Below are 12,907 nucleotides of genomic sequence, written 5' to 3' on the forward strand. Positions count from 1 at the left end.
TTAATGCGAGTCAATTCGCATCGCAGGATGTGTCAGAGGACTTTCACGTGGACACATCGGCTCACGATGACCTGGCCTTGGGTGGTCCTGGAAGTTTCACCGTCGCTCCAACTACTTCTACGGATCACATAACGACAGAGATGAACGAAAAGCCTGCAACGACCACTGTGCTTCCCTCGTCCGAAGAGGCGCTCGACCCTTTGCCGGGCAGGGTGAGTTGGTCTACCGCAACATTTGTACCAGGATCATAAGCGCACGCTACGCAGTGAACTGCTTATGATGGATATAATTTTTTTCAGTTCAGCAAACACTTCCTCTGCAGGCTGTCGTACCCTAGCTTTCGTAATCCGTTTTAGTACCTCACGACAGCCACCACTACCAATGGAATCATCGTTTATTAGTATAAAGCATTTCAGCAAGCCACTCAGGGGGCTATGGACTTGTGCACCATCGTGACGTGCGACGTACACGCTCTGGGCTTATGCACGTCAGCCCTCTTCACCAGCTATGGCTGGGTGGGAAGGGTGATCAAAGAGAATTGGCTCATGATCACATTCATTAAAATGATGAGATGATGGTGTCCGTCAACGCAGCGCTGTAATTATTCTTTTGGGCTCCCCATGCAGGGCCTCAAATTTGTAATACGGCCACTCATTAGATGCGTCATCTTAGATGTCCCGCCTTGTGCTAAGTACCGATAATAAAATCAATTTCCTGACTTCGATGTTTTCTAAAAATAGCCCGAGAAAATGTCACATTACTTAATTCACAGCTAATTCATAAGTGAAGAAAAAAATGTGCGAAGCGCCGTAGCTATAAGTTATCAAGAAGTTGCCCAAACAATGATACATTTGTAGTGAGAAAAAGGAAGACGACGAGTTGCTGCCGTAGTTGCTGGGTGCGCGATATACTTTTGGCTTTCGATCCAGATGTTCTTTATAGCAGGCCCATAGAGATCTTGAAAGTCGCATAAAGTTAGCTAAGCGTGAAGGAAAACATGCGGCGGTTGCCACTCTTAATACTGCGAAAGCACATGACAGCGTTGAGCGTATGGTGTTAAAGAACCGTCTACACAACCTTAGCTTTCAAATTTCATAGAATCGTGTATTGCGGAGTTTTCGCACAATAAAACGTTTTAGTGTTTCCAAAGTGGCATTTCGTCTTGTAGATATCTCCAAACAAAAGGTCTGCTCGAGGGGGCAGTCTTTTTGCTGGTGTAGATTAGTATTTTGATGAGCTCTATTTAACCGCCTCAGGACTTCCACACATGTTTATGTGGACGACATTCTATTAGGGGTGAAGGTCCTTAAGGCGTGAGTCCGTACTACATCCTCTGGTGTATATAGTTGTTGTAATAGTAGGCAGCCACCTTTCAGTATTCACTAGATGGCGGTAGTTGATACCAGATGTTATATAACAAGATGGCGGTACTTGGAGTGTTCACTAGATGGCGGTACTTGTAGTTGATGAATTGATGCGAGATGCCATAAAACTAGAGGGCGGTGCCTGTAGTTGATAATGAAAGATGCGAGATGTTATAGTAAGAATGATTTCATATATGGCGCGTGTCATTGGTAGCAGGCAATTGTTCCATTTAGTGCGGGGATGCACGCTATGGGGAGCGTTGTATAAAATTCGTTCGCTGTTGGCACGCCGTGAAGCTGCGCGACACCGCTACCACGATAATTCGGTACGAAACCGGGATTTTCAATATGAAAAATTGATGCCGCTCTGCTTTTTAGAAGCTATATTAAGGGATTAACTGGTACATACGCCAATACATAAAGTTATAGCGTTGGACGCACAAAGTGAAGAAAAAATGCTCCTGTCCCCCGAAAGGAATCGCGAGGAAATGCGAATGCATTTCTTGCGCCGAGAGAGGGTACCATTGCCGTCAAACATTCGCCCTTCCCGACTTCTGTCATCGCCTTGAGAGGCGACCAGCCAGTGAACGGTCGAGAGTGAGTAGCGAGCAAATGGCAGAGTGGGGCACCGGCGTTCTCATCTCGGCGTTCCCGGCTCGGCGCGACAGTGGCGTCTCGAGCATACATTTACGCATGTTCTTGAAAAGCGTCCAGCCAGCGAATGGTCGAGATTGGTAGTGGTAGTGGTTAAAAGAGGACGAAGGCGCTAAATTTCTGCAGCCCGGTAGGCAGCATGGCACAGCCTCTGCTCGGAAGGGGAATGTGAGAAAAGTGAATACAAGAGAAAAAAAGTTAGGCAAGCAGTGGCGCAGATGTCTTCAGTACGAACAGCTGTCCGGCAGCAAGTATAGGGGTGGCAAGGGCCCCGTTCTCAGCGGTAGGATTGAGAGTGAGGCGCGAGCGGATGGGAGATTGGGGCGCAGGGTTGAGAGAAAGAGCGAACGGAAATAGGAGTGGCGAAGCACTGCACCTACTCTCTCTTCACTCTCTCGCACCACATGCTCCAGTTGCTATGGGCGAAGATAAACGTGCGCGCCCGCAGCTGTTGCAATGGGAGAGAGAGTGACAGCGGAGAGATAACAGCTGTCGGCACGCGGACACCGCCGCGGACAACGTCGGATGCGTCACACAGCCCGACTAAGAAATGCATTTGCATTTTAAACGTGGAAGTTGTATTTTTTCCCCTGCCCTAGATTTGTCCTTTTCACTTCGTCTTCCTGGTTTGTGCCCATTTTTCAAACAGACTTTTTGCGATAATTATAGCTCTCCGTAAAGTAACGACAGCAGTACGTTCGGCAGTAATTTTGACGCATTCACTATCAGTAGGTGCCTCCCCTACTGCAAATGAGAACTCGCATTCTCTGAGTTCTTTGAAAGCATTAGATTACCAGAATATCAATTTGATGAAATTAGTCTGGGTTACAAGTTAAAGGCCTATTTATGAATGAAGTGGGAGATGCGCTGGTAACTCATCTTCAAATGAGCCTGTTATTTAGGTATTACCGGCGTCGAAGTTCTTCAGAGGCGTTCGATTAAGAAGAAAACTGCTGTTACACGAATTTTCATGCAACTTCATTAACGGCTACATGAGAATTCAAGCACTTTTTGTATCATTGGAATAATAATAAAAAAATGTCAAACTCGGGCAAAGGAAATCGCGATCACTAGACTGCGTTGTCGAATTCTGCAGCTAACTTTATATTTACACAGAGCTGGTCTGGCAGCCTCCCCTCAATGTTAATTTTGCGGAATAAATGAGTCAACTGACCATTACCTCATTGTCTATAATAGGTGCTTTGCCTTACGGACAAAAAACACTTCAGGTGCCATTTGCCGCTCCCTCGAAATAGACTTAAATGCGGAAAATGTACTTTCTTTAGGGGCTTAAGGAAGACAGAGTAACGTGTGTGCATTTTGTAATGGGCGGCCGGCTTTGAATCATGAGGTTGTTATTGTTATCATTTGTTCTGTCACCCGATGGCAATGCACGTTTGTACCACGTAATATCACTGTGATCTTACATCTTTTGTTGTAAAGACTGTATACTTGACGCGTGTGTTGATAAAGCATGAATGTTATTTTCACTGGATTTCCTAGCAGAAGCTATTTGCACTGTATTTTCAAGCAGACGTGTGGCTGTAGGGTAGAACACCCGCCTGAACCACAAACGGCATAGGTTCAATCCTAGTTCGGGCCGAAACTTTTTATTCATTATATTTGCGTCTTTATAAATTTTCTATTTTCGGAAAAGATGGTTTCTTGCTCACAAGCAACGTCGCTGACACCAAAGCTGCCATTTCCGCAAAACGAGTCTTTAACACTATTGTCCACAAGCACAAACACATTATTCTAGCCGGTGTCTGAAATATACATTATTGACCCTAGAACGAAGCTTTGTAGTTGTCTATTTATGTCATCTTACGTCACTCAACGCCACTCAATTTAAAACATAGGAACAATGCTGGGGTAACATATGTGAGACAAAAGTTGAACGATAGATGATATCAGTGACAGTTGTGACAGAACAATGTGAAGTACCTACAATCACAAACGCTTTATACTAGTCGGTGGCTTCAAAGTAGACATTATGGACCTGAGGACGTATTTTCGCCCACTTGTCCGTGTTCACTTTGTAGAGAGGCGTGGCTTCTTTTTATACAAATGGTGGTAGGAAAAGTGCCTTGACGTTTTGGTCGCATTTTGGCATTATTCCAAAGTTCCCTCGATTTAAACCAAGTTATCAATATCCAATGACATGGCAGTGCGAACGCGATGTCAAAACACGAGGTCAATGCGTGTTTAAAACACCAAAAACGGAATTTCGAATAGGTAGTACTCAAATGAAGATGTTTTTGAATAGGTGGCTGAATATCGAGAACAGATGTCACCTGGCGGTACATCCAGACTGCACAATATAGGACGCTTTCAAACAATATTTGGAAGTGAACAACACAATCGAAAACCCTCCTTACCCGTGTCGCTCTGCGCTCATTGACATTAGCAAATGCATGCGCGACGAATGATGTGTGGATTCTTTGAGTAAGAAAAAAAGAATGGCACTGAGTAACAGTAAAGCAGGGATTTAGGCTACTTGGTGCTTCCTTGAACACATATAACAGACCTGCACAGGAAAACAAAAAGAATGTGAAGCAAGGTGAAAGGTAAGTTCATGAAAGGTGTGAGAAACAGAGCTGAGGGTGAAGAGGAGAGGCAGAGGGAGCGCTATATAGAGATAAAAATTAAAAATGAAAGCAGAAGATTGAAAAAAGAAATCTGCTACGAAACATCAAACAATTAAAGCGGCATTCACCAGGTGGGGGCGCTTGCTTGCCAGCTAGGCTGTTTACTCAGGCTTCACTGTCGTGGAAGTAGCCTTAAGTTTTTTTAGGGAAAATGGCTTACGTAAGAAAGAACCAGTTAAGCGTAGCTACAATGTGAATCTGTTTTCGTCAGGTGTCTGTGTAGATTCTCCTGAAGAATTAGTCCAAAAAGTTTCAGTACGTTCAGTGCACTTGTCTGTCGTGTGGCTTCACAAAAACCAACAGTGTGGCCTCGCTAAACAGCTGTGCTCATTGATGACGCATAAAATGATTTAAAAAAAAGGTTATGTATTAAATTTTGCATCTTTGTCGTGGGAAGTACTCCAAGACAATAAATTTGTTTGCATCCACAACTTGGCATCGCAGGACGTAGAGTTGACTTACCACAAACTCATTACGGGCTGGATAAGAGTAAATGTAAGGAGTAAATGCGGTGGATGAGGTGGCTCGGTGATTTTGGCAATTCGTACATCTGATTGAACCACTGTAGTTCCTGAAAAACCCCCAGGGGATATTTTACAAGAGGTTGTTGTACAGCACAGCTAGGTGAAGTCACCTGGTAAGAAAGTTGGCTACAATGTCAAAGATGTTTGATGTATTAGTAATGGGTGCATTTGTGTGAGAAAGGCCATTCTAATTTGTGGCTGTTCGTGGGAAAAATGAAGAGGAAAATGTGAAGGTGCGAGCACGTAGGTGTGACACTTGCAGTTTATGTTCACTGCTACGATGAGGTATGTACGCAAGGTGAACGATGTAAGGTGCGTGGCTGGGATGACTGTAAAACTTGTAGTGCATGATCATCATCATCATCATTTTTTCCATCACCGCGCCGCGTCTCTCGCGCAGCTGGCGCGAGCTCGAGCTGCGCGAGAATGAGAAGGAGCTGACACGCCTGGCGTGGCGGACGCTCGTAGCCGACGTGGCTCCGCTTCAGGCCTGCAATAAAGTGGCGAGATCGGCACGGCCCCATCGGCCGCCTTCGACGTCATCTCACGTCTCCCTTCTCTCGTCGCTACATTGGTGACCCGGAGAACACGCCCTTCGCCGAGCGGCCCGCGGCCATGTTCCCGCCACTCTGCCCGCCAGTGCCACCGTTCCAATCGACCTACCCAAAGGTATGGTTTATGCAGCTCGACGCCGTTCTGGCGCTGAATGGCGTCACGGACCAGCTGCAGATGCACGCCATTCTTCTCGACGCCCTCCCGGTAGAGTTGCGTCATCTCTCTGGCACTTCAACCTCCAGCCAGCAGCCTTACGATGACCTCTGCTCGGCGGTGCTTGCCAGACATGGCCTCACCTACCACCCGCTGCCGTTCACCCGCGACTTACAGGTTTCGTCCGCGTCGCAGCGTGCGGTACCCTCCGGCCCAAAAGTCTTCACTGACCAGGACCTAGCTTCCCCGACAACGTCTCCCTCCGCCATGGATCCGGCCGCTGGCGCGGTGAGTCTCGCACCCGGTCACAGATCCGACGAGGTTCTTGAGGTCGTTCCTGCTGCCGACGACCTCTCCACCACGGGGTGCGTTTTTTCGAGGTCCGCGGCCGATGGTACTTCAGGCATGCTTGCCGCCGGCTCGTCTCAGCCGACCTCCATGGCTCACGGCACGGCTGACACGTCGGGTTCTGCGACGGCGGCGTCATCGAGCGCCCTGGCGTCTACAACGACTGCGGACATCGTCACGCCTGCTGTTCACCCCCCGGTCGCGAGGGCTTCAGTGTCAACGATGTCCGGGGGTGCCTCTCCACTCACCTCGGTAATCTGCGTGTCTGGCCGGCAGCAACCATCCTCGCCCTCGCGGTCTCTCGCGGGCGAGGTTGAAGCCAAGGGCTGTCAACCACGGCCAGACTTCCGAGATGTTGCGACTCTGACCGACGCTCCTGAGGACGACGTGCCTGATCTGCCTATGTCACAGCAGACCGCACATCTCACGCCTGGCATGCGGGCACCCATCTTCCATACCGACCTGCGCACGAACCGACGTGCGCCGACTACTGAGGGTGATTCGCCAGGTCAGGGTACGCCCACTGAGCCTCCTCTGGAGTCCAGGTCTGCTGATTCCCGTGACACGCCTCCTGCTGAGTTCTTGACGGAAGCCGTGGGCGAGCTGGCGTGTGACTGGACTGTGGGCACACCCTTTTACGGGCCGCATGCGTCATTCACCTCTGCCCGGCGTGTACAATCCTACTTGCTCACTGCCAGCGTGGGTGGTCAGATCCACTCATATTCAGATGCCACTCACGTCACGACACCTGCGTACCGTCATGGGCACCAGTGCTGTGCACGCCCGCGAGGGCACCGTCAAGGCCATTGCTTGTCGATGGGTGGTCTGCAGGACTTCACTACGCCACTTCTAATTGATTCGCGCGCAGGGGCCAAATCGGCTTTTGTGCACCCGTCGTCACCTCACCCTGAACGCATCTTTACTACCTGCAATGCTCACTCGCGACACCCTGTGCGCTCCCAGCTAGCCCCAGCTGGTCATCTGGTCACCCACTTGTGTGCTAACACAGTTTCGGAACGCTTACTTCTTCGTCCTCTGCGCAACTCCCAGTGTCGCCCACCAGAGATCCCCTGGCTCCCTTTGGTCACTACACGTTGACAAACTGGACTTCCTAAACGGACACCTTGCGGATTGTCGTTCATGTACATAGTCTCTTTCTCTTTCTTTGTCATATACACTTCAAATCGCGCAAAGCGCTAGGGGGGGAGCCCTGTAGTGCATGATCATCATCATCATCATTTTTTTCCATCACCGCGCCGCGTCTCTCGCGCAGCTGGCGCGAGCTCGAGCTGCGCGAGAATGAGAAGGAGCTGACACGCCTGGCGTGGCGGACGCTCGTAGCCGACGTGGCTCCGCTTCAGGCCTGCAATAAAGTGGCGAGATCGGCACGGCCCCATCGGCCGCCTTCGACGTCATCTCACGTCTCCCTTCTCTCGTCGCTACAAACTAATTTGCCGAATAAAGATAGCGTGGCAATACGGCGACGCAGACCTAGATGAGACAAGCCGTATTCCGCTTTCAATTATTATAGGCTAGCTCGGGAATGATAGATGGAATGAATGTATTCAGCAGCATGGCTTTGGACTACTTCTGGGGTAGAGGCGAGTTAGGATTGGTGTGGGCTTCAGGTAGTGGATGCGTACTCTAGATTCGGTCTGACGGGTCATTGAAAGACTAGTAGTTTTCGTGCGTGGAGACATGATGAAGCTTGCGTTTCAGGAATCCTAGTTTTTATACTAGTGGCATATAATACGATATTAGTGATATGAGGGTGCCATGACCGATCATTGCATAAGGTCCCCCCCCCGAAATTTGAACGAGGTAACTGCCTAGACTGAAACACCAGAAGTACATTGCGAAAAAAAAAGATAAACGAAACTTCGAGAGAAGGTTATAGATTTACTTTAACTAGGATTTAGAGTCACTAGCTGTTGGTGCACCAGTCTACAACGTGATTAAGATCAGTCTGTAAAGCTTATTGGTCGAGAAGGTTATTCTTAGTGGAATAGATGACGCAGTCAACCGCAAGCGTTTTGATGTTAGCTGATATTGTTGGAGGCAAAATATTATTAAAATTTAAGAACAAAAGAGGCCCAAGGACGGATCCTTGTGGAACACCTGAGGTTACTGAGAGCAGGCTAGATGCCGTGTTATTAGTATGAATGAATTGAAGGCGGTTTGTTAGGAATGCTATACTTCAATTGAGAGTATTAGTATCTGCATTTAAATGAGTAAGTTTCAGTATTATTCTTTTAAGGGCTATTTTATGGAATTCCTTCTGATAATCTAAAAAGATAGCGTCGTTGTCTACGTTGAGGTCAAGGTGAACGTGTAAATTGTGAAGAAAGATAGGTAGTTGTGATTCGCATGATATATCTCTATGGAAGCCACGCTGTGAGGGGTTCAAGGACTGAATAAAGTGTAGAAGATTCTTGATATGAGAGTACATTACGTGTTACATAAGATTGCATAGTACTATGATTAATGAAACAGGTCGGTAGTTAGGTCGAGAGGTTTTGTTACTGACTTCGTAGATTCCAAAGACCGGTGGACTTTTCAGTCCACGGGTAACGTGGCAGTGGAGAGAGTCTGTGAATATAACAAACATAGATAGGCAGCGGAAACAACTTTGTCGCGATATCATCAACGCCCGGTAGTGAGGAAAGTGTTAAGTTTTCATTCAAGAATAAGTACCGAACGCAGAGAAAACAAAAGGTGCCATTTTTGGTTCAATAAGGCACGAGAGAACTAAAAAAGGTGCATCACTTTTGATGGCATAAACAGATGAAAAGCTAGTAATAGATTGATCGGGACATTCAGCATCAGACAGAACTTTATCGAGCTCGCTGGTAAGACCTATTGTACTATTATAGTGGAGATGGATTACTTCCCGAAACATGTTCGGATTATTTCCTACTAGCTTAGGAAGTTCAACATAAAGAAAAAAAATTTGGTATTTCGAATTACTTCAAATAGATGCTCTCGTTGGCGTGGAAATGTCCCCATGCATGCGCGCTGTCTGTTTTTTTTCATCTCTAATAATTCGAGCAATCTTGCTAACCATGGTTTTTGAGAGTTAGCGTGGAAAGTGTCTTTAGGTATATATCTGTTCACAAGTTCATTCATTTTATTTTTGTACAGGGTGCAGTTGTCCTCAACGCTTCGGCGTTAGATGTCCGCTTCAAAGAGAGGAAAAAGTTCATTAGATTTCCTGCATAGTTTATAGAGCCGAATGGTCTTTATATATGCTTGGCGTCGAACTGACGCGTACTGACATGCGGCTTGAAAACCTTATGGTCACTAATTTCTTTGAGGTAAGTGATATATGATAAGCATTTCGGTTTTTGTTAGTAATAAGTCTAAAGTTTTGCCGATTCCTGCGTGATGCGGGTTGATTTTGAGACCAATTGCGTAAGTTTCGAAATTGCGGCAAACGTCAATAAAGTTGATTGCTTCGAAGTTGCTTACAGAGGAAACTCGCTTTCTTCAGTCAATGCTTGGATAGGTAAACTCGCCGAGAACAAAACGGGCATTACTATGTGCAGTAAGAAGCAGGGTTAGTATATGAATAAGTTTCTCAAAAACGTGAGGGCTGCTTCGTGGCGGTTTGTAACACACCAAGTAAGACTCTTTGTGGTCTAGCGCTACATAAAAGCCATAATATTTCTAGGTCAGTCACGAAATTGATAATGAGAGCATGAAAGCTTCTGACTATAGCAGCGATGAGAACGCCTCCGAGCTCTCACAGTCTTTCCAGAAAATACAAAATTTGGGGAAGTCAGCAAAAATTTTAACATTAGACAGCCAGGTTTCTAAGAGTACCAGCAGGTCAGTAGCGGAAGACGACTCAAGGCCTGATATCAATGGCATCACGTTTCTGCAAGAAGGTACGTATGCTTGTAAAAGTGATGGAAGGGACAGATCATTTAAAGGGGCGGTTCTTGTGTGGCAGGGCGTTTTCATTTCACGAGCTGATTGCTAGATGGTGGTTTCTATTACCGTTTGAGAAGATGCTCAAAAGTGTGACTGCAAAGGGAGCTGCTTTAGATTTAACGAACGCAAAAAGGTATTTTGATGAAGTAGGGAATGCAGTAGAAAAATCATCTCTCATGCTGTATTCTGTTTCCTTGAATTTGCGGCAACAAGAAATGATTGCGGATTTAATTTTGTGAAAGCTAAACTTCACTACTATAGGACGGGCGCGTCGGCTTTGGCTTTCTTCTTGTTGATTTATTTGTGGGGTTTAACGTCCCAAAACCACCATATGATTATGAGAGACGCCGTAGTGAAGGGCTCGGCAAATTTTGACCATCCGAGGTTCTTTAACGTGCACCCAAATCTAAGTACATGGGCCTGCAACATTTTCGGCTCCATCTAAAATGCGGTGCACGTTAAAGAACCCCAGGTGGTCGAAATTTGCGGAGCCCTTCACTACGGCGTCTCTCATAATCATATGGTGGTTTTGGGACGTTAAACTCCTCATATCAATCAATCAATTCATCTAAAATGTAGCCGCCGCAGCCGGGAGCAAGATTCCGCGACCTACGGGTCAGCAGCCGAGTACTTTAGTCACTAGACCACCGCGGCGGGGGTTGGCTCTCTCGTTTTACATAAAGTAGGAAAAGGAAAGAGAACAATGTTTAGTAAGGATTAAATTGAAGTATGCGTGCAAATTGAACGAAAAGGTAACATGACAAAGGGAAAGGGAAAACTGTTAGCAGGAAAAAAAAGCTATGGAAATCATCGAACAGCAGCGAAAAGAACGGACTTAAGAGCAGGTTCATGTTGTGCTCTTTTTCAAATACTTGAAGTTTTCTCTTTAACAGTGGAATTGTTTAGGCTGTCGGTAACCCGTGTTCCGGGGTAAACAGCGTCATAAAATCACGAACATTCACACGCTTCATTCTTTCTCTTTTTACCGAAGTTGTTCGAGCTATCGCTAACTTGTGGTCTATTGTGAAAAACTTCTCAATGGGTACGTGCTACAAGGATTGAGCGAACCCCGCTTTCTTGTAAAGCAGGTGTGAGAGAGATAAATAAAGATAAAAAACAGACATAAAATAGAGAACAAAGACATTGAACTTAAGAGAGAGAGAATGAAAGATACTGAGAAAGAAAGAATTAAAATGAAAGAGGCAGCAAAAATAAAGAGAAATAAAACAAATAACGGCAGAAATGGCTGAGTGTCATAGAAAGGGGAAAAAGAAAGCGAGAAGCAAAAAGAATAAAGACAGGAAAAACATAAAGACGCGGAAGAAGAGCAAAACTAAAAAAATATTGAAAGAGTCACAAAGCGAGACAGAAATCGACGAATAAAAGAAAGAATGAAGAGGAAAATAACTGAAAAGAAATAAATACAAAAGAAATAGAGATGAAAAAGATATAGACGATAGGCGGTGGTCGTATCGGGCCTTTTATCTTGGGAGTGTTTGTTGGTGCTGCTCGTAGCCATGACGCCTAGTGCCGGCCGCTGTTTTTACCAGATGTCGTCGCATGAATGAGCTGACCAGTCGCATAATGTCTGAAGGAATGCTAAATTGAGCGAGAGGCCACTGTGCAAGCAATGTAAAGAACAGTATAAAAAGTAAGAGAGAGCAAAAGGGAAGGCGAAAAAATTCCAACGTCTCCTGCTAAAGATAACCATGTGTAGAAGTGAAACAGCGGGTGCTAACTCTACAGCGGCGGCGGCGTTGACGCTGGCGCTCACGGTGGCGTTGCGCAGGAGAGAAACCTGGGGAGGCGCAAAGCATGCAGTGATAAACCGGTGTTGGCTACTGGAACATGCCAATCACTGATAATGGCCAATGACAGACAGAAAACTCCGATGAGACATAGTCACGCAGTCCGCTTCCAGTGGTCGCCCAGACTGCTAGTTTATTGTTGAACAGCACTCAGGAGAAATCTTCTATCGCGAATATCTTGGAGGTCAAGATACTGTGCCTGTATGCACGGGGCGTCAAGTGAACGGTTGTGCAGCGCAAGCAGTCAGTTTTTTCAACCAAGAAACTCGCTCGCAGCGCTGACTGTGTCGGAGTTGCGAGGAGAGAGGGGGGGGGGGGCGTTGGAGTAAGATAGGAGGAGGCGACGTGCATGCGCAGTGGTGGCGTAAACGCCGCTGCGACAGACGCCTAGAGGAGAGAAAGGGGAGAGCGAGCATAAGCTAGGAAAAGTTGCCTGCTTCGGCGTTGCCAGGCGAGAAAGGGATAGCTTAGGAGAGCGGAAGGGCCGTGTTGCGCTGTAAAGCTGACCATGCCGCACACCGCATCGAGCTCGACCATTATACTCTTCGAGATTAAAAAGCCCAAAAAGACCATTATCAACAAAAACGTAGCCACATCAACCATAGGACGCCTGTCACAGACAACCACGATAACTTCGTCCTTCTTCATGTAAAGCAACACAAGGAAAAGTCACGCAATGCTCAGGTTCTTTGTGAATGTGCGCAGCCTCAATTGGTTAGCGCGGTCTTTGATTTTATGGTGGACCATCACAGGAATACCATTTAAGAGCGGAGCACCATCACATTTTGTGTAATGCAATGCTAGATGATTCAGAGAATCCTCCAAGTCTAACACAGTTATAACAAGGTCTTGTTGGACCGACGTACATACGATATCGACACAGTTGTATGAAATAAACAATGGGGATACAAGGTTGTCAC

At 46.5% G+C, this 12,907-nt stretch overlaps 1 protein-coding gene across 2 annotated transcripts in view; it reads left to right on the forward strand.

The window, feature by feature from the left end:
• Nucleotides 1-12,907, forward strand: part of LOC119174059 (seizure 6-like protein 2) — a 296,552-nt gene that overhangs the window by 154,281 nt on the left and 129,364 nt on the right. For both annotated transcript variants that reach the window (XM_075896298.1, XM_075896297.1), the window contains exon 5: nt 27-212. In XM_075896298.1, the coding sequence (XP_075752413.1) occupies nt 27-212 (186 nt within the window). The remainder of the gene's footprint in view (nt 1-26; nt 213-12,907) is intronic.

Source organism: Rhipicephalus microplus, chromosome 5 (assembly GCF_043290135.1).
Source record: "Rhipicephalus microplus isolate Deutch F79 chromosome 5, USDA_Rmic, whole genome shotgun sequence".
Classification (NCBI taxonomy): domain Eukaryota; kingdom Metazoa; phylum Arthropoda; class Arachnida; order Ixodida; family Ixodidae; genus Rhipicephalus; species Rhipicephalus microplus.